General features: G+C 35.2%; 1 protein-coding gene across 9 annotated transcripts in view; it reads right to left on the bottom strand.

Annotated features, from left to right (window-relative positions):
* ABCB1 (ATP binding cassette subfamily B member 1) overlaps positions 1 to 22639 on the bottom strand; it is a 64699-nt gene extending 42060 nt beyond the window's left edge. The window contains exons 1-10 of one of the 9 annotated variants that reach the window (XM_032991569.2): positions 16640 to 16829; positions 10144 to 10215; positions 9949 to 10055; positions 9517 to 9617; positions 8820 to 8952; positions 8199 to 8334; positions 2855 to 3022; positions 2478 to 2578; positions 1933 to 2051; positions 1104 to 1161 (exon numbers count right to left, since the gene is read on the bottom strand). In XM_032991569.2, the coding sequence (XP_032847460.1) occupies positions 1104 to 1161; positions 1933 to 2027 (153 nt within the window). In that variant the 5' untranslated portion in view covers positions 2028 to 2051; positions 2478 to 2578; positions 2855 to 3022; ... (4 more) ...; positions 10144 to 10215; positions 16640 to 16829. Of the gene's footprint in view, positions 1 to 1103; positions 1162 to 1932; positions 2052 to 2477; positions 2579 to 2854; positions 3023 to 8198; positions 8335 to 8819; positions 8953 to 9516; positions 9618 to 9948; positions 10056 to 10143; positions 10216 to 16639; positions 16830 to 22556 lie in introns of those variants that run through there. The other 8 variants (XM_032991578.2, XM_032991568.2, XM_032991572.2 and 5 more) reach the window with 8 other exon arrangements.
* Positions 22640 to 23204: the final 565 nt, after the last annotated feature.

Here is a 23204-nt window from a genome sequence, read left to right as displayed (position 1 = left end):
ACTTTTATACTATAAACTCTCAAAACCAGAGAAGAGTACTATTTTAATGCATAAATATCTGCACCTGGGTAAGAAAGACCATACGAAAACAAGAAATTTGCCAGTTTGGCATTTAAAGTCAAATAATAAAAAAATTTAATGGCATTGTGATAATTAAGGCAATAATGATGTTTACTGTAAATTCATTATTATGCAGTCAGAAAAACTCTCCCTAATGCACCACAGACATTATCAAAATGTACTGAAATCCTAAATACCTCTTGCCATTGAACTTAATAAAGTTTGAGCTCATTTGTTACAAAATCATTGTCTTTGTTCTGTACTGTAAAATATTAAGTTTACTGTTGTAAATTCTAGTGATATGATGTAATTGTACAAGTGCTAGCTGGTACAGCAAAGCAGAGAAATTGGGCATTGGCCAGCACTGTAGGCTATAGTTCTATTTCTGTTATTTGCCATATCATTGCTGCACATCATGCACACTAAACCTACAAAGTATAAAACATTTCAGTATTAGTAAAAGAGGACATAGAATTTACTTTGATTAAATATAAACAGATTGCCTTTTTTAAAATATACAAAAAAATTTAAAATTTCTGGAATTTAAAGTACTTTTTAGTACACAGTTTTTAATTTTAGGTTTCATCATTGCCATGGAGCTGCTCTTTACTGCTGACTCAGGTGAATGGATTAATGGAGCTAATTAATGTGATTAGTACCCCACTCAGGTAATTTAGAGGACAAGACCACACATAATCTTAGGTATATGGATGCCCTTTTCATTGTGTTGGAAAAAATGACTAAACATGAAATCCTTACCTTTCACAAACAAAAATCTAGTGCAGGTGTGTTTAGCATGATAACTTACTAAGGGAAGACTTCTAAGAATCCTTACCAGTAATAAGACAGCTGCTTTAATAAAACTACATGCACAAAAAGAACTGATTGATTGTTATACTATATCCAATATTCTGTAGTATCAAAGCATTTGGTAGACGCAAGACCATATATGAAGTACTCTAACATAATTTTAACAATTTTTTGTTTATACTTTGAAACGTGTGTGTGTGTATACATGTACGCATAGAGAGAATAAACCTTACCAGTGTAAATGGGCTGACCATCTTAGCCTTTTCTGCTTTCTTCTTCTTCTTTTCCTTGCTTGAAAGATATAATTGTTTTAGTGCATTTAAAAAGTGACATTTCACAGAAGTACTAATGTAATATATTAATGAAGTTCAGTTAAAATATAATTATGAAATATTTTCACAGGAAACAATTGTGTGTAAAACAAATGTGTTTCACTGAGCATTCTTGAGATGTTTGTATTTAAACTTCCAGGTATATAAGTAGCATCAGCTCCTCTAAATTTAAGTCCAGCTCTTCCCAGTTGACTTCTCAGGGGTGAAACACCAACACCAAGTGCTGGTGGTTCCATTTTCTGATCAGGGAAGTTGTGAACTGAAGCAGTATGTAGCTTGCAAAACAGGAAAGAGGAAGATAACTTACAAAATTAAGTTTTTGCACATAGGGGATGGGGAATAAATAAAATGTTCAGGGTATATAAAATAAATATTCCCTGTCATACTAAAAATTTTAAGATCATTTTTGGTTAATGACATAACTGTATTCAAGATGTCCATTCCAACATAATTTCTGTCATAGTTTAGAATTGTTTTTCAATAAACTGTAGCCAATACTGTAGACACTTAGTCCTTAAAAGAATAAGATGTTTCTTCACCAAATGAATGTGTCAATCAATGCTACTCTCAAGTTGATATAAAGCTTTCTGTTATTAGGCTTTCCTGATAAAATAAAGTTAAATATTTTTTTAAAAAAATTAAATAAAATATAAAATAAAATCAGAAATAATATAATGTAATCTTATAAGCCTCAATACAGAACGTGTTTACAATGTTTAAGAATACTTACTGTTTGTCTTCAGATTTATGACCCTGGTTGGATGCAGTAACTTCATGACTATTTTCATCTGAAGTACGCTTCTTCTTTTCATCTTCAGAATGCATTTTAAATTTATTTAAGATAGGTCCCTGTAAAATAATATTTGACCAAAAAATATACAACTGTTAAACCAATTACAGTAATCTCAGTGACCGCTTGTTTGAAAGAAAAATGTAGCTATCTATTAAAATCAGTAATATTATCAATGCCATATATTGCAAGTGAATCCTCATAATGGGCAAGTATAAACATGTTGAAACAAATCCAGATGTTTGGAGTTTTCTTACAATCATCTATATTTCATATTTGTATCTGTTTGATAACTGTGGGTCCTTCATTTAATTTAATTTGAATAATAAAAGCATTATATTTTCTGCAATTCAGCACAGATACACAAATTACACGAGAAAATAAATATTTAAAAGAATATGCAGTTATACGGAATTTCACCAATTCTAGTTATCAGCGAATTTTATAAATATCTCTGATTTAAAACAAAAAAATTATTGACATACCGTGAATGTTGTTCTTGGTTTGAGTCTAGCCCTCTGAAAAAGTATTCAAAAGTCTGCAGAATTAATATGGTTCAGGACATGCAGCATGGTTGGACTTTGCTCTACATATGTAAAACAGATAAACAACAGTTTTCACTTGTTTTTTTTTCTCAGTCCCATTGCCTCGCCTACTCTGGAGAGTAAAGTGTATGCACTTTGGACTGGGCTGCCCTTTTTTCTAAAGGGAATATTTAACAAACAGGTCCTTAAACGCACAATTATTTCATTGTCACCAAGGAAAACAAGCCTGAATAGTCTATTCTTCCAGCAGGAAAAGTTCCCCTTATCTGCTGTTGGCTTAATTATGCCCCTTAAAACTCCCACAAATTCTTCTTTACCTTAATAGAGATGGTGCTGAATGCTCCAAGTAACTCTTACACTTAAGGATGAATCCATTCTTGAATACACAGTGAGAATGAAATCAAATAACACAAAAGGAGTGTTTTACTCTTCTGCTTCTTTTTGCTTCTTCTAAATCTAATCCACAAAACCATGACCCATCTAGCCTGAAATAAAACAGTATTTTACTGTAGTGCATATTGTTTCTCATAGGGTAACTGCAGAACAGCAAGATGAGTTGCACACTCAGTTTAGAAATGGTTTGGAAATAGCTATGGTCAGCAGAAATCTGATCAATTAGTATACTGATTTTTGAATGTATGTTCAGATTCTAAACTGTTTGAAATGGACTGTTTATTTTTATTATGGAATGTATTGTTTTTATCAGTATCTGTAGGCATTACTTCAATGAAAATTATAACATATTTAAAATAAATTAGTTGCTCTTCTTAACTGTTATTTCAATGTATGTAGTAAACTAGATATGTTCAAGACTTTTACAGAAGTAAAATTTATGAGAAGTTAAATAAAAATCCTTGTCCTAGAAGACATGTAGATTTTATATTAATTTCTCTGTAGGTCTCCTATCACTTTACTAAAACTAAATTTACTTAATCTGATGATTAACCAGAAGAGATAATTTTTGTTCTTTTTAGTCATGCATGCCTATAATCTCAAAATTTTGATAAAAAGTGAGTATTTTTACAATGTTTTGGAATACAAAAGGTCATATCAGAATGAGGATTACTTTAGAAAGGGTAGGTTACCATTGCCAGTCACGTGGAATATGGAGGATTATTAAATATAGGTATCATTTGTTTATGAAAAGCCATCCTGAGATACTTGTATAGGCTTCTTCTATCCACAGCAATTAATGGGAATACTGTGTTTTCACTTGTGTGCCTAAGTGCTTTGCTAGACTTGATCTTAATGGACCGGTCCAACTATTTCAGTAGGAGCTGAATAAAGCTGAACAAGAGATATTAGAGAAAAGTCAATTAATTTAAACAAATGAAACAGTATAGGCAGGTCTTTCACAACTGTTTCATTTTAAAGGCAAAATGGACAAAACTACAAGATCTGTCACAATGTTCTGTTATCTCATTGCAATATCTCAGTGCTATTGTAGTACAATCATGATAAGGAGGTGAAATAGAAATGAATCAGAATAGCAGTTCTTATCTGAGTTTCTATTGCCTGTATACAATAATGCAAAGAAAAATAAAAATTCTTTTACATCTGGTTTTATCACACTAGGAGCTGAATCAACTAATCTGATGTGAAAAAAGCAGAAAAAATGGGAAAGTACAATATTATACAGCTACTTAGTAAACTGCAAAATTCTGTTAGTTCTCCATAGCTTCTGTACTTTGAGTTTTCAGTGACATAGCTTCACGGTTGCACAGAATTTGAAGCCAGAAAAAGATGACTAAATCTTTCTTCTAATCTCTTCTATCTCACAGTTTGCTATAAATCATTCAGTTATTTCCATGTTAAAACTGGTAGTTTGAGTTAGACTATATAACTTCAGTCTGAAGAGATTAAATTTGTGTCATAAACCAACATCAGAATAATCTGAGGCATCACCACTGCACATTACCAGCATTTGATTATATAAAATACATGTAGGTGAACGTAGTAGCTGATTCACAATCCAAAATGTACAAAAAGACACAGAAACAATGTAGGTGCCAGTCAACCTAATCTGAGGAGAAATTCTCATCCAAAGTCTGGAAAACAGTTTTGCCCTAGATATATAAGCAGGATTCATAAATCCAGTGTATGAAATATACTGTCTTCCCTCAGATCAGTTATTTGGTTAAATCAATAGTTTACCCCCAGCTTTAACCAATCTTCAATATCATCAAGAGAGTTTTCTTTTTAATTTTGTAGGCTGAAGCCCTGAAGCATGAAATCTCATATAGATATTGTCTGTATCAAATGGACATTGACTTAATGCAAAGTAAAGCTGTTTTGAACATCTTGAAAGTGGAGTGTACTGTTCACTCAAAAATCCAACACTGTTCTTTTTCTCCTTCTACTTACTAGTCACAAAATTTCCAACAGAAGATGGATTTGAAGAGATGAACAATCTATGTCCTTCGAACTATTTATAAACTATTAAAAATTCATTCCCAAACCAGTTTGTTATTGCCCAATCAGAAGAAAGAGGGATCTGCTGATATGAGAACTGTTTGACAATTCAAATCCCTTGTACATGCAAGTAAAAAAAAGGCTGATAAGCTTCATGCACCTGGATTGTCCAAAACTCTGCCACACGTCCATCTCAGCCCTATCCCACCATCTATCAGTGGGGCTCTATGAAGATAATGACAACTGCATCTCAGAGAGCTACCTCTATTGAGTTATGCGGTAAATGTCTTAAGAGATTTTAGCCAGTTGAAAATTTTGGAAAGTGACTCATAGGATCTGGAAAGTTGACCTTATCTAAATTAAAGCCTATACATGAGGAAAACATAAATTTTACTGAAAAAAATTCCAATTGCTCACCAACTGCACCTATTGGCTAGGTGCTTCTATGCTCCATTTCCCTTCACAGAAATTGTTTAGTTCAAGACAGAACAATACCTCTTGGATATTATTACTTCTATGAGGTTCTTCATTGCCAGATATCCTTTCTATGTGAAAATACTGATAAATATTCATAAGGTTTACTCAAACCTCTCTTTATTAAGGTAGTATCCAGTTTCCTTTTGCCTGGCATAGTTTTATGACTCCTGGATTATATGCACACATCTTTTTTACAATTTTGAGCACAAGAACTTCTTGCATTTTTGAAAGATGATCCTTGAAATATTCTGGAGATATTGTGATGCCATAGACTGAGGCACAATTAATTCCCTTCTCCAACTTGATATAAATGCATGGCCTTAATCATCTCTCTCGGTCACTCTACTGCAATGAGAGATTGTACTATAACAATAAACTATAACGAACCTTAAATCCCTCTCTAAGTCATTGCTCTTACAGACCATTCACCAGTATTTTCAGGATAGCCCTGTTGTTCACAAAACTGTTTAAGGCGTATTTTGCATGATTATAACATAACTTTCGGACTGCCATTAGGTTAGGTTATTGTAACTCACTAGTAATTATTCTAGACTGTTTCCATACATTTATTTAACTAAATTTACTTATCCAACCTTCTCCTATATCTCAAAATGTCTTAATATTTTATGAGCAAACTGATCATAAGTCAGATTCTGGAATGGCAGAAAAAGGCACTTGAAAAATAGGGCACTCATGTTTTGTGGCAAAGTTTCAACTAGTTATGCTTTCAGAAAATAATTTGTGTTGAGAAAATCCGATCCCACAAATCACACATTGGTTCCATGGATTTTTTTTATCTGATGCAGGCCAGCAAAGAAGATGACCAACTGACACTGATATCAGTACAAACAACTGACACAGAAACTTTAATCTAACTTTGACATCAGAGTCAAAATATTGCAAAATGATGACATGATACCTTCAACATTTTCTTAACAGTATCAAGAAAAACTAGCATTTTTTTTTATTCTTATCAATAAAAACAGCAAACAAGAAAAGAAACTGAAGCAAATACTTCAAAGCCTTTATATATTATAACCAGAGAAAAGGACACAAACTATTTTTTTCTTTTATCTCCTTTAAAGATGGAGAATTGCATTTTCCAATAAACTCCAGGTAGGAGAAATGGTGGAGAGGGTCCCAAGAATCCTGCAATGATTCCTCAATGACATTCAGCTCCAGCATAGGTGAGAACAACTGTGAACAAGCTCTGATTTGTGATACTCAGGGAAATCTGATTCCATTTTAGCAGCCCCTTTCCTGTTAATCCGTGCTGGAAAAGAATACTACTTTGTACAAGAATTTTGCCAACTTGGCCATCATTCTATCAACAAGAATTGTGCTACATGAAGAGGATTATCATACAGTCAGAAGATGACAATTTTGTATTCCTTGAACTATGCTGTATGCTCAACCACAAGATACTGTCTATAGGAATTGCTAGACATCTTATTTGTCTAGGGCTAAGCATGAGGCCAAACTAAGTTATTGTCACCATCAAGCTTCTATATCTGTTTAAAAATGTCTACTTTGAAAACAGTGTTTAATGATATTACAAAGTTCCACTTTTCTTGTCTGGTGATTTGATTTGGAGTTAATTGTGTATTCTAGTGAGGGGGATTGCCACAAACTAATGTCACTAGCTTCCTATTAGTTAGTTTTATATGTCAGTTTTCAGCTTTACAAACTCAGTCTTGTTTCTGAAAGCTTCAAATTGTTTTCGTTTATACTTAACCAACAACAGAAAATCCAGACAAATCTACATCTGACTTTGAGACATATTTTCTATATATGGAAAACAACTTCTTGGTACTTATTTATCGCTGAAGTTATTAAATATATCTCAATGATACATTAATGTGTAAGGAGATAATATTTTTCATAATAATTACTTGCAGTATATCTGCATTTAAAATTAGATTCTTACTACAGTTAGAGAAATGTATTAATTGAAGTGGTATTTAAATTTGTCTTAGATTTAGTAAGATTTCTTAAACTAGAGCAGGATTAAGAAGTTCTATCTTTCTAGAGCATGAGCAGATGTTTTCACCCTCACCATATCTAGAAACTCAGATGCCTTTTGAATCTGGATAAACAATATATATTAATACAAAGGAATATAGTATAGAACATTAGGGATTTAAAAGTGTTCAGGACTTTATTTTAGCTTACTGTATTTAATATGCTATATGAAAAATGATGGAAAAACAGTAATGAAAGTGACTTTTTTTTCAGGTGGAAAACATTTTTCCCCAATGAAGTTGAATAAAGCATATATCATTACAGACACATCCAGTTTATTTTTCTTGTTATTTTTTCTAGCCAATGATATGCCTGGTAACATTGTAACACTAAGAGTAATCAAGGAACTCGAATGAAATTTTATCCTTTCCTCACTGTATCACTTTGACTGGACATGTTTTGCCATGCACAAAGAGCCTTTGTAAGCTGAATATACACAATTTAAAAGTATTCAGCAGTTACTGGTTAGTTACTACACACAAAAGATAATTTTAATTAAAGAAATACTAAACTTAGTGTTAGTATGCTCGGTGCCCTGAATAAAAAACAGAAAAAGTCTTTATTGGCCAGGAAGTTCTCAGTGAGGTTGGGTAGGACTGGTTTCTACTGCCCCTCGAATGGATCCTCAGTGTGACTGAGTTGCTGTCTTCCAAATCCCTGCTTTTCCCATAGGATTTTATTCATTTTCATGATGATGTTTTTCCTCTTGAACCCTTGAACTGCTGTCTAGCCCCATCTCAAGAGTCTTACCTCTGTCTGCCTCTCTTAGCTTGCAGAAATCCACTCTATCAGCTTTTTCGCAGTTCTTGATCAGAATTTAGCAATTTCCTCACAAGTCTGAGAGAGGGTTACACAGCAATGTCTTGGATCACAGATAGCTGAACTCCTGAGGAAAAGGGGAAGGAGTTTACAAATTCAAGTCATTATATATGAAATATATAACAGTGTTAATATTATATCCTGTGCAGAAATCAAAGCTATTCATATTGACATGTTCCCTTCTACAATACTATTTAAAATTGTATTTTATAAATACTAGTATTCTATTCCATACAATTTGTTAAATGTTTAGATTACACAGGAAATTATGAGACTAAAAAACCTATTGCTCAGCTTCTACCTACTAATACTGAATTCCAAAGGTTTTCTAATTTCTCTACTCTACAGTTACAGTTCATTATATTCCTTACAAATCACAAAAAATGAGGAGTGGAAAAGACCTCAGAATCAGATGGATCAGATCAGATCAACTATTCCATCTGTCATTCTTGACAGATGTTTGAGTTCTGTCACTCCACTGGTAGTTTTCAAAAACAAAGATGGAGACTTTTAGACTCTCTGAACTCTTAGGAGATTTTTTTGATCTCTGACCTGAATTACCTTTGAGATAGGTTAGACCTGTTACTCCTTTTCTATCCACAGCAAATATGAAGAACAACTTCCTCCATTCCACTTTGCAGTACTTTTGAAAGTTTAATGCTTCTTTCACAAGTGTCTGTCCTCTCTAGACAAAAACAAATAAACAAAACAAACCCAAACAGTTCCTATAACCCTTGTGGATACAGTTGGTGCTATTGATTTTTGACATTGCTATCCTCTGGACACAAATTGTTTCACAGCTTTTTTTTTTTTTTTTTTTTTTTTAGGAAAATAATGCCAAGCTGGGGTTTATTTCAAAAATAGGTAAATATTTTCAATTTCTATAACTAATTTGACTTTCTTGTGCCATAGAAGTATGGAAGTATACTCACTTATTTTATTTAATCTTGGATATTGAATTTTGTTTCTGTAGTGAAATGACTAAAAATAATCACTTAATTCAGTTCATCTAATGAGAAATTCATTATGGCACTATGACCATGTTCTGCATGCTAGTCTTTGACCAGAGCCAAATTGCTTTGTTCTTTTTTTTGATTTTTCTTGTAAAACAAATGGTTTTATACTGTAAAGTAAATATGGTTCTAAAGGCAATTGTATTCAGTACACATATACACTTGTTCGCAAGCTCCAAACCCTTTAAATAGCCATAGCCATATCCATAGACACTGAGGATAAAGCTTCCTCTTACCAACCACTTCTGCCTCAAGGAACATACTTCCACATGCCACAGCTCTGTCTGCTTCACATTGCACAAGGCCAACACATCCCTGATAACAATCCAGGTAGATCCTGGAAAGACCAGGAAGATTCCAGTTATGATATCAAGATGTGCATGCATGTGATCACTTTGCAAGAAATAGTTCTAAAGAGACTGAAGGAATTAACTTTCTCACCATGCAGGACTTCAGCGGCTAGAACATCAGATTTCTGTATGCTGTGGCCAGCTACATTATGGCTACAGTTACTGAAGAGGCAATTACCTGTAGTCATTCTATTGAACCAGACTAGATGTTCTACTGTCTCATTAATTTATCTGTATCTTCTCGTAACTCCCAATTTCCCTCATTCCACAAGGGTTCATAAATCTTAATTGCCACAAATTAATTTCCTACAGTCCTACCCAATGGCTAGTCAGCACTCTATCTTTCCTGACACTTCCAGGTGCAAACTCCTGGTTTGCTTGCAGTTCTAAGCCATCTTTAGTCCAGGAGCTGTCAACCGCTGAAGCTGGTGACAGAGAGGAAGGAAAAAGAGATCAGGAAGAAGCAAGCACAGTTACAATGATCCCAAGTAAGATATATTTATCTAAGCTTACTCACTACTACTGTTAGTCTCCCTGTGGACTGGTTGTTTACCAGGTATCCTTTCCGTTTTCTGCTTCCAGTTCCTGGGTACAAGATACATTTTTATGAACTGTTAGTCACCTACTGATAAATATACAGTAGTTAATGTTTCTTAGGAATAAAGGAATTTTCCCTATGTTAGAATAATTTGTTTTATTTATTTTAGAAGTAAAAAAAATGTGGAGTGTGGTTTATATTTGATACAGAAAAAAGTTTTCTTCACAGAGACCCAGAAATGTCCAAGACTCATAATTTATTCTGGTCTTTAGTCTACAAGAATTATGATAAATCTACTCTCACACTACCAAACAGATCAACTCTTTTACAAGCCACAGACTCTCAAGTCATTAGTGAGAGCAATTGAACTTGCCTCATCATTGGCCCAACTGCACAGCATTTACATGCCAGCTTTTGATAGCTGATCTGCTTTATCCTATACATTTCATGCTTTTTAAAGGATAAACAAGTTGTCTTCCCACGTCAGTAAAACATTCTATCTTGTTGACAACTCTGCTATGTAAAAATCGGAATGAGTGCCAGCCCTAGAAAAACTCCTAAAAACCATTTCTTAACTGTCTTATCTTCACAGCAACTATTTCATATATTTATTAAGCAGCCACCACAGAATATAGTACTAAAGTGCTTGATATAATTTCATTAATATCTATACTACAATAATATTATTACTTTACTTAAAATTATACCAGTATTCTAAATGAAAATTAATTTCTCACCTATTAAAAATACCATTTTTCTCTGTTCTTTCTTTTCAGTCAAAACTCACTCCAGTTCTGACAAGCTGGCACATCATAAGATCATTAAAACGTATTCTGATTCCAATAAGGTTTATTTCTCTACTCCAAATATCCATATCAAGGGCAAAACAACCTTTTCCCGTACATTTCCCACTGAAATTTGAATTTATTAGACTTCTGCCTTGCAAATCCAAATTTCATCTTTTTCCTTATTTATTTCTTACTCATTTCTAAGCATAAACTTTGTGTAAAAGTGACATACCATATTAAACAGAAACATGATCGATGAAATTTAAGAAATGCTAAGCATGGCCAAACTCATAGAGTAGTATTAGTAAACAGAGACCTCTCTGCCCAATAAACAGCAGAAAGGACCAATACAAAGTTTTTAACTAATCATCAAGCCTCAGGGGTATTCCCCAATGCTTTTTCCTCTTCCCTGAATGGACTGTGAAGTCACAGTATGATTTCTTGTCTACTTCCCAGGCAGAATGGGAGATGGAGACTGTAGGTCAGAGCCAGGACTAAAGGGATGGCTCCACAAAAAGTTTATGTTCACAGCAACCCTTGAACCACGAGGCTTAGGACGGTGTCCCAGCAGCATCAGAGATAATTGATGGAACGCATTGATCTCTGCACATATTCCACTTTCCTCACCCTTTGCACTCTAGACTTCCTCCCTTCTGACTCAACCCTGAGTCACTACCTCTGCTCAGTTTACATTCTGCTCGCACACAATGACGCATGACCCTGTGTGAGGGTCATGACACTAAATGTAATTCCTTCATTTCTTTTTATAGTCATCAGCAAATAATAAATGATTAACAGCTCATCCTGACTGAATAAAATGTTCAGAGCAGCCCTGTTTTCCATGTCACCATTCACTGAAAGCAAGTGATTTTATTACTATGGAACAACGTTCAAGGAAACAACTCTCATCAGCTCATTTGAGCACTTAGTCAAACTGAGATACTGCTACTGTAAGCAAAGGCCCATATCCCTTGTATTCAGTGTCAAACACACCTGGCACACTAGGAATGCTGTTCCAGTAGAAATCAGAGATCCTAAGGATCCACAGGTTCCCACTGCGGGCAAGGTATGATTATTAAATACTACAGGGATTCCTCAATGGAACCATCCTCTGGGGTTCCTCATATGGTCAATACTATAAATTTAGAAAATGGATCTGTTTTAAACTACCGCTGGTTAGTATCTATGGGACTTAGTGGCATGCAAACAAATCCTTTTATTTAACCATTAGAGAAAATGATCTGGTAGTGATTCCATGTCATGGGCCATTTGCAGAAAACATTACAGCATTTTCCATGGTGTCTGGGGACAGATATATTGCTAGGTTGTCCCACATCCTGAAGAAGATAGATGATTTCTGCAGTGATCATGCATGGCTGGCAATCAGTTCATTAAGAGGTCCACTGAGTTGGAAGTTATAAGCAGATGTGACCAGAACAAGGCCAAGTCCTATAAGCAAAACTGCAGGAGGAGAACATATCTGCCTAGGTTATTTATGGAACATCTTGGCAGTACATTAGCAAAGAAAGATGCCTATTACTGTATGTAATAGAACCAGGAAGAATTTATCAGACACCAACTGAATAGCCCAAATCTAATGTATATGTGAAATCATATGTTTAAAAGAACAAAAATTATTTGAAATGTGATACTTCATCTTGTCCCAAATATATCTGTGACAAATACTCTTTTGGAATACTGGTGTGGTGGGTCGCTTCACAGGACAAAATTGCTACCTACTTTCCTAATTGATTTCCATCTATATTCATATTTCAAGTAGACTGAAAGAGTAGTAGGTATCTCAGGGAAAGTATATACACATGCTTCTGTAAGGCCTAAAAGTGAATATAAGTCTATAGCATCATGAGTGTATGTATGGTCTTTTCATACACTGGGGGTTAGATTGGGTGATCACACTTAATTTGTTAGAGAGTTCACTTTGTTCCAGTGAAATCTGGCACCCACACAGACAATTTTCTCAGGTACACAAGAGGGTGAAGACAGGCAGGAAGAATAATGCTTACTCCAAGATTTCATAGTACAATGTTCCTCATAAACATTTTAACCCCAAGAATGGGTACAAGTTATTATCCTGTTTCTTTTTATGTGCCACCACTATGGTAGTGATCAAAACATCCTTTGTGCTAGGACAGTGTTAATAGTAGTGGCCAATCTGATAATGGTAAACTAAGTAAACTGATCCTCTTCTAACAGATCACATGGATACAGATAAGGACTTGATTGTCATGCCATATCAGATGACTCATACGTTAGTGTTAAACCATGAGAAGAAATAGAGCAAAGCAATAATGACATCTTCTTCACATATATTTATATGAACATATGGAAAAAGAAAGGGGGAAACAACAGAAAGAAGAGATATGTATATATAATCTTCTATACCAGCACAAAAATGGTGAAAAGAAATAATGGCAAATGCTACCAAACCCTCTGTTGTGCATCAGCTTTGATCTAGATAATAATAAAAAGACAGACTTTTGTTTCTCTTTTGATCTGGGTATATACTACTACTCTAATGGTGTTTAAGAGTAGGTTCTGTTTCTGATTGCTAGGTTTACCTTCTAGTTTTCTCAATGAATCATTTACTAACTTGAAGACACATCCTGAAAACTATACTGTGTATAAGTATTTCCGCACACTCAGAGAGCACTTTTATAGCAGTCATCCAGGACTGTCATAATGTATAGTTGACAACTGTCAACTATACATTATGAATATGTTAACATTTCTCTATCCAGAATAAAACAGGGATATATGGGAAACTCGGTCCACAACTATACTGAAAATTCATGTTAATGTGAGAATATTTTATGATCCAGGTATGCAGTTACAACCTAAACAGTGATAAAACCAGAACTCATGGCTCTGGCTACTCCTGCTTGGTCATGTTTGGGAGATTCTAACAATAGCAACTACCTGACTGCAGAGCAAGCAAGAGTAATTGGTTAAAACTTGAGGCCACTGAATTCAGGGCTTGAGAATTAGCTTTTCTTAACTAGTAAAGATTGCACAGCCTTAAAAAACACTGCCCGAGAGTGGAGTATGATTATCAGCTACATGGCAGGAAGAATCTCCTGTATAAAATTTAGTTGGTAGATGTCTCAAAACATTTCAGCACTAAAAGGAGATTTGGCTAGCAGATTATTCCACTTAGAAGAACACTATCAGAATGTAAAATCATACGAATCCTGGAAAAATTGTTGGGATTAGCATCTGGGGAAATATCTGTTTGAGTTAATAGAACTATAGTGCTTTTAATGTAGCAGTGGTACAAGGGTTAAATCATCAAGAATAATTTTGGAACCTGTGAATCAAGCAGAAATACAGTGGGAGGATATGCAAATTCAGCTTCAACAAATGGGCAAGGTAATGAAGGTAAGATGGAAGGCAAGGAAATCTCAGTCCTGTGGATCTGACAAAAGGTCTGCACATACTGTAATTTTCAGAATTTTCAGCCTCCATTTAAAAATAAAGATCAAAAGGAACAGAAAAGGGAAATCAGTCCTCAGTGTGGGTTTAGCTCTTTGCATAAAAAGAGGTTGTAACAGTAACTGTAAAAAACTATAATAGAACTTGGTAAAAACTTCCTTTAGGGAACACCAGTGGGACTGCAGGAAAGCAACATAGATGGTGAAGTTTGAGAAAAATATGCAAATATATAAGAAAAGGGGGTAGAATCCATAAATTCTTTGCTGGCTTGTTTTGTCAAGCTAATGGAAAAATATGAGGAGAAGGAATGAAAACTACAGAACACAACAGGTCTCTCTCAGTGAAGCCCTCAGGCACCATTTCTTCCTCTCAATAACAAAGACTAGGAACACTCTCCTGTCTACCTGCCCCTGGTCTAGTAGTAAAATTACAATATAACCAATGTAAATGGCCAATAACAATATTAGTACTGGGTGGTCAGGGAAGAATGTTAACTACCAGTAGTGCCATGACGTTAATTGATATCGTAGTGTCAATAAACACTCTTCAATGAATATTTGTACCAGTTGAAACTGAAGAAAGTGGAAAAATTATGAAACCTGTATAATACGCATGGAAGGAATTTCAAGCACCTGTATTAAGACCTCTTCCTTCAGTTTAATAGCTGCCAAGCTCAAGAGCTCCTTCTGAGTATAGAAGTGGGAGGATCCTTTTTATAAACAGCAGGGAATTACTGGCACAGCCTTGCTGAAACAAAAAGGATTGGCTGCAGATTTTGTGAAGGATGTTTGTGGAATTGGGGCTGACCAGTGGGAGGTGAGGGTGGAGTGATTCCTGCAAGTCTTTGATGCTTTGTTATTAAGAATCCGGAGGAAATAAAAACAGTGGATATTTGGGTAACAGAGTTTCCTCAAGTTTTTTGTGCCTGTAAGTTAAAATGTGGAAAAATAGAAGTTGTGTATTAATTTAAGGTCCAGATTCTCCTTCCCAAAAAACAGTATCAACACCCATGAGAAGCAAAGGAAGGACTCCAACCCACCATCAACAAGTTTACTGGAAAGCAAGGTTCTAGTACAGAGACTTATAATTTTAACATGCCATTTTTTTCAGGGTTAAAAGTAAACAAAAGGCCTAAAAGTGGATTTTTAACACTTATACAAGGTAGCCACCTCTCAGGTTGCTTGTGGTGGAAACATATCTGAAAAATCTTGTAGCACTAAGCAAAATATCTCACCGATTTTTTGTTATTGACTTAGCCGATGTTTTCTTTGCAGTTCCACTAGCAAAGCAAAGCTGGTAAAAACAAGCATTTACATATGAGGGAAAACAACATTGTTTTATCCATGTACCTCAAGACTTTCAGATCAAATATATCAAATGTGGATGAAATTACCATCAAAATGTGTTATGTCATATCATATGTGGATGATATGTTGGTACATGGAAAAACTGAATTGAAAGTCCAGGAATATAGCCAAGAGGTAGTGAGCATTACTCAAAACACAGGCTTTAGAGCTACTCATGTCAAAACTCAGTTGGTAAAATTTGAAGTGAAATATTCAGAAATAGTTTTAGGTCAGGAAGGGAAGGTGATGGTGGCATCACCAAAGGGTAGAACTGATTATGAGAGTCCATGTCACCACAGTAATAATTGTATTAGATTCACTTTTGGAATTGCTTGCATTTTGGTGAGAAAATCCTTACTTTTGCAGAAAACAGGAAATTGCTAATCAAATTTGTGAAGAAATCTCACAAGCAAGAACAGAAAGAACAGAAAGAAGCAAAACTGCACTGGTTCAAAACCCTGGCTGTCAGATGCCCAGATTCTTGTAAACTGTTACATGTTCAGTGAGCCACTACCAATCTAGACCTTGTGACTGTGCTATTTCAAAAACACATATAAATAAGATGCAAGATACAGCCTTTGTTTTGAGAGTCATAAGATTGGTTGGAAAGAACTCTATTCCATACTAAAAACCAGGTTTAGCATTGGCATAGGCAACAAACTTTGGGAATACACCACTAGAGGTTGTTTTGCAGTAGTACATATCACACGTACTCCACTAAAGTGCATAATCAGGGAAAAGTACAAACTCAGTATGTACCAAACCCAAGATTAGCTGGACAGTCATTGGCTTTTATAAACTAAGAGCTTTCTGTAGAAGACTACAAGATTTTATCACCAGTTCTATATGGCTTTTAACAACTGGAACAGAACGTAAGTGTCCTTTACCTGTTATGTGTCTCTCACCAGATAAAAGCTCCGTTGCTGACTTTGTGCCACAGGATATTCAGTGTGGTTCACAGATAGGTCCAGTTTTTATCAAAAGAATAGAAAATCCTCAATTAAATATGCTGCAACCCCTATGAAAAAATAAGAAGAGCTGCTTGCCTTTGCTCTGCACAAGCAGCAGAGACACAAGTTTTGCTAGCAATGTTAAAAGAGGAACCTGAAGGAAATGATCTCTCTTTGTACATAGTTTCAGACCGGATACATCAAGCTTTAACTATTTGACTACCAACATGGAACAAAGATGACCTACAAACACAGAATAGAAATCTGGTAGCCTGTCAATGATGGAAAAGAAATTCTGAACATAGTTTTAAAAAAGCAGGGAGAAAAAAAAAAAATACACAGGTCCCATAAAAGCATACCAAAAGGAAAAATACAGAAGCAGCAGTATTGAAATAGTCAAGCACATGTCCTTGCCAAGGTTGTGGTGGTTCCAGTAGACTTAGCATTTGAAGAAATACCCGTTTTGAAAACAAAACGAAGAAAATCATACAAAGCAAGGTATCAAAGACCTAGACACTTTACAACATGGAAATGAGGAAATTGGGGGGCAATTACTACAAAAGAAAGTAGACAGATGAAGCATATAGAGCGTAAAGTGACCAGATAACAAACACTTGTAGACAGGGAGCACTATATACACTTCAAGTAGATTTGTTTCAATAGGTGCATGAACAAGATATAGGGGTTGCTTGAATGCAAGAGGGAGAGTTAGAATATAGCTAGTTGGCAGAACATGAAGACAGACGGGTACATAACTGCTTAACTTGTGCTATGGTGAATATCCTCACTAAGAGAAAAATAACATTAAATTGTTAGAGAACTTCATGAACCACAGGCTAGGATACAAACAGACTACACTAGAACATGTGTAGTCCCACCTTAATCCCACCTACCATGCAAAGTGGGATTAAATATTGTTTGCTAATACTAGATCTACTGACAAAATGGGTTGAGGTAGTTCCAGTAAAGAAAACTATAGCCAAGTCAACCACAGTGCAGGCATTTAAGGTTGTGTTTTCCAGATGGGATTTAAACCAGTAAGTTGATTTGGAACAAGGAACATATTTTCCAGGGCAAATCATCATGGAACTATGTGGAGCCCTGGGAAGAAAAGAAAGGTTAAACACTGCTGGGAACTCCTAGTTCAAGGTAAATTGAATGAACCCACTGGACTAAAAAAAATAGAACTAGGCAAAACAGTAAAAAATTACAGAAAAGTTTGGGATATTGCATCATCTTGTCATTTTAATGACCAGTGAGCCACTACAGCTTCTCACAAGTTCATGTGATCTAGAGCTATGCCTGGGAGAAAACAGACTGCCTAATGTTTTAACTGAAGAATAGATACAGACTCTATCTAAACACTAGAAATAGATTAATGTTGTTATAACAACTCAATGGGGAAGAAATGCTTAATCCATGGATAAACAAACAAGAACAAACCACTACTTTGCAGAATGGCAAGGATGGAAAGTAATGTTCCATATTTTCCATGCAAGTTTACAGTCTAAACTGTAAATGGGATGGACTGGCTCCAATTATAAATAAAGCAGGACCTTATGCATATCAAATAAAACACCAGAATGGAAAAATGCCTAAGTAGTTCCAGTTTCAATTTTAATTATGGGAAGGTAGATAAGTTAACAAAAAGCAAGAATGTTATGTTATAGATGTTGCTATTGATATTTGACAGTGAGTAAGATGTATGGGAAGGCTCACCAGAATCACTGCCAGCGGAAAGGCTATTAAAAGAAGCATAAATTAATTGTTAGGCTTTGTTTGAGTGAATTTTTCATGCTTTTATTTTTATTAATAATTGTATATTAATAACGATGTTAAGTTCAAAGCTGTGAATATTTGTTTGTGCTACAAAGGAGTAGCAAGCACCCCGCTTTTTGTTGATAATAGATCCTACCTCTAGTAACAATGGAAAGTTCTTTTGTACCAAAGATCATGAAAACAGTGGATACATGTCTCCACTACTTAACATTATGAGAGACAAGTGTGAAAGCTAAACAATAGTGTCTATATTCCATGATGCCAAAAACAATCTTATGAATTTAACAAATGTCTCAGATTTTAACAGAATGTACTATGGGGGCTTGAAGCAGCATACAAATTTAACTTGGAGATTTTATTTCTACTTACTTTTCTAAAAATTAAAATAATGTACAACAATTGTGATGGAACCTGAACAACCACACCAAATGAAATAGAAGTGGAAACCACCAGAGATGGTTAAACCAACTGTGAAAGTCAGAAGCAAAGTAGAAACTTAAAAAAAAAAAAAAGTAAAACTTGTTTAGTTCACAGAGTTTTGTTGTTGCTGTTGTTTAACTTTTTAAACCAAAGATTCCAGCTGAGAAACAACTTAGAGTTCTGGAAATACAAGATACTACTCAGTGGCAGCAATCTAATAGAGTGCATATTACTTTGAACAAAGCATTTACTTTGACTTTTCCAAGGCAGAACAGATATACTCTTTTTATTAGAGACATTTGTAACTGACCCAGAAATGGTTTCCATATGATTGAGTACAACACACCAAGAGGGTTTAGGGATACCATTTTAAAGGGAGTAGAAGTTGCAACTGGAATTTTGGACACAACTGATGTAGAAACTTTGACTAGTAACTTATCAAATTTGAGGCATATTACATGCAACATTCAAAAATCTGTGAAGTAACCATGTGTCTTTGAATGTTATTTACCTGAGATTTAACAATGTCATATATGAATTAAATGAGGAATGAAGTAGCAAAAATATTAGTTTTATAGAAAGAAAAGTATTGGAACTAGAAAAGGTTATTAACATTGTTAAGTTACTAATAGCATAGTAGATTTTTTGAGCAATAATTACCAACATGCAAGTTATGGGATAGTCACTGTGTAGGATGGCCAAAATTTCAACTACTGAAATGGGACAAAGCTGTGATTTTAGGAGAAATGAAGGCCAAGATACTATGCAGAAGGCATAGAGATGATTGTAAAATGGCACATGCACAACCTGCATTGATATTGCCTGAAGAGATCTATCAGGCACTGCACAGAAGTTCAGGAGCATTACTGATGGTGTGTGAACAGATTTGGAAAGGCACTGTAAGAAATGAGGTTACAGTCACTGAGACCTGTCCTATGGCAGTGCAGTCTGAAGAAGCCCACACAATGGAAACAGAATATTGCTCCTACAATACCAATAACTACTTGTATGTGGAGCCAATTAGCAGTTAATGATTCTAGGATCTATGACATCAGATATGGATACATGTTATTGTTTCTCTGCATCTGTTTCATGAAGAATTGCCAGAAAACTGTGCTCTATGTAGAAAAATAAGTGTGTAACATTTCTCATCTATCTAATTTAGGGTAGACATTTGCAATATTCACCCATATCACCAGAATTATAATATCCAGAACACCACCAACTTGGTGCTAATTTAGAATCTTTATAACAAAAACATTAAGGATTCACAGCAAATAGAGCAGGTAGCTAAAAAAATTAATGAATAGGCACCAAGCAGTGAAAGGATATATTCCTTTAGAGAATCAACAGCTACTAATGCCAGGAACTGATACAGAAACTCTGATTCTAGCATGACATTTTTAGATGACAGTCAAGTACTGGTACAAGAATCTTGTATTATTTTAACCATAAATCATTATCTGTGTATTAACTAATTTTCTTTCTGTTCCAGCTTGCAGTATGTCTCACAGTGTATGACAGGGGCTATCTGGAGCTATACAACTGCAAAAAACCTACATGGATTTTGCAAGAAAACCATGAGACAAGATTGGAGCAGGGTGACAACCCACCTTCATGCTCTGAGGTAGTACCAAGCCTTGAGCCAGCAGAGCTTGAGTATCTGGATTCAGAATCAAGGCATAGGGAAACTGAGTTTCCATCCCATCATTGACAAGAAGCATACCAAGGCAGAAGACTTCTACGAGTAGAAGTATACTGAGCATGAGATAATCAATATTTGCTTACCTTGAACCCAGACATAAGCACAGTAAAACAGCAAACAGAGAAATAACATACAAGCATTTTGTAACACAACTAATTATATGAGGAATATGGAACCACAAAGGGACAGAGAATTGGGATAGAGTTTCACAAAAGGGATACAGAAAAACATCTGCAAGTAATAAAATCTGGAAAATAAGAACTAAGGATTCAGAATAAGCAAGAAAGAACCCTGGCAAAATCAGAACAAATTATAGTCCTAAAAAAAAATAAACTATATTGGTAGCAGATGAGATCCTCTGCTGGTTTTGATTGGGAAGGGGTGAGGAACATTAAAAAATCAAGGATGAGCAAGGAAAAATGGGGAGAAAAGTCATCTACTTCAGTTCAGTCCTCACTGAAGAGCTCTCAGATCTGACCACCTCAACATCGGCAATACAGGTCATCAAAAACCACAGCAATCAACATAGCATACATATACTCAGTTGCAAAAAGGGATATACTGTTCCTGGATGTATAGGAAGACTATATATCAAGGTTTAAACTGCACATCTGTGAAGAAAAAGGATCTTCTATTTTTATTACCTATTACCTGATCAAATGAGGCCACCAAGTGCCAATGCAAATATCTAAAGTCACAGAGGAAAAGTGTAATACCTTTTAATAACACAACTTTAGAATATGCAAAAAGAACAATCAAGAGAAATGAACACAGATTAATTTTTATGTGCTCTGATTTAAAACAGTAATCTCATTTATGGTTCACGAGCATAGTTTTCAAAGGCTGTCTTCCAGTGTTTAAGTCATGATGCCTTCAAATACTGCTTTCCTGATCATTTCAGGCAAGCAACCTTAAAATGACTTGCCACAAGTTTTAAAACTCATAGACCGAAATTTACATCCTTTCTGTTCTAAATCATAAACACGCTTCATATTTCAGTGTCTACTTTTTCTTGGCCAACTCTACGATCATGATGTCATTCTGTAGAATTCAGGTCTTGTTCTTATGCTCCTTCTGTTCATGACTGTCACCCAAATATGCTCTAAAAAGGCATATGGTACTCTGCTTTCCTCAATTCCTTTCACTGTTTGCACAGAATTATCAGCAGGATGCCATCAGGAGGATGGGTGGAATTGCATCTTATAAAACACCTCAAAGCTTTCTTTTAAAGGATCTTGTACAGATTTTTTTAAGACATAAGGAAAAGTAATAAGGCCGAAGTGCAAGATCTACAAATAATCTGACAAAGTTACTGATTCTAAGAATTTACATAGGAAAGAGTGATTTGCAAAAGTGCAACTAGAACTCCAAACGGTACCTAGCAGGTTTCAGTACAAAGATATTGGTAAATCAAATATACAGAGACATGCAGAGGATGCTGCCAAAACAAACAAGAAAAGAAAAAAAAATAAAAAAAGCACAACAAAAAAGCCAAAACCCCTTCAAAACAGACTTTCAAAACAGTGAGCCTGTATGCCTTCTACATATACACAAAGCCAAACAACTGACTGAAATCCATTAGATGTGCTCCAAACTATTAGTACACTCAAAATTATCCAAAAGTGTGATCATAAAATATACCATATGTCATACCAAACGCGCCATAATCAGTTTGTGGTTTGTTCCTAACTGAGGAAGTCTTGCATGATATCTTGATATCAAGTTCATTATCTCCTACTTCAAATCACAATATAGCATCTACTTGTTGTGGGTTAACCCTGGCCAGCAGCTAAGCCCCACACAGTCACTCACTCACTTCTGCCCAGTGGGATGGGAGAGAAATTTAGAAAGGCAAAAGCAAGAAAAACTGTGGGTTGAGTTAAAAACATTTTAATAAGTGAAGCAAAGCAGTGCATGCAAGCAAAGCAAAATAAGAAATACATTTACTACTTCACATTGAGAGGCAGATGTTTAGTCGTTTCCAGGAAAGCAGGGCTTCATCATTTGCAAGTTAGTTGGGAAGACAAATGCTGTAACCTCAAATGTTCCAACTTCCTCCTTCTCTCCCTGAGCTTTTACCACTGAGCACAACGTCATACAGTGTGGAATATCCCTTTGGTCAGTTGAGGTCAGCTGTCCTGGCTGTGTTCCCTCCCAGCTTCTTGTGCACCCCCAGCTTACTTGCTGGCAGAGCAGCGTGAGAAGCAGAGGAAGCCTTGACACTGGATAAACACTGTTCTGCAGTAGATAAACTACTGGTGTGTTACCAGCACTGTTTTGGTAAGAAATCCAAAACACAGCGCCATACTGGTTGCTATAAAGAAAATTAACTCCATCCCTGTCAGACTCAGTACACAACTTGTATAGTAAGTTTGTTCAAGTGGAACTAAACCTTGTAAATATTTAAAATGTTCAGAAGTGAAGTTTTAAAGTTGCAAACTGTGCTGAGACACAAATTCACTGAGAATGGAACAAAAAGTCTGACACTTAGATTTTATTTTCCAGTGTCCTTATGCCTTCAGGAAATAATTCAAGTGAATGAATTCTGTCAAATTTGAAAGGGAAGCCAGCCACAGATTTTTTAATGAAGAATGTCCT

Source organism: Tyto alba, unplaced genomic scaffold, assembly GCF_018691265.1.
Source record: "Tyto alba isolate M040663 unplaced genomic scaffold, T.alba_DEE_v4.0 Super-Scaffold_38, whole genome shotgun sequence".
Classification (NCBI taxonomy): Eukaryota; Metazoa; Chordata; class Aves; order Strigiformes; family Tytonidae; genus Tyto; species Tyto alba.
Note: the sequence above shows the minus strand (reverse complement) of the source record. Positions and strands in the feature narration are given on the sequence as shown.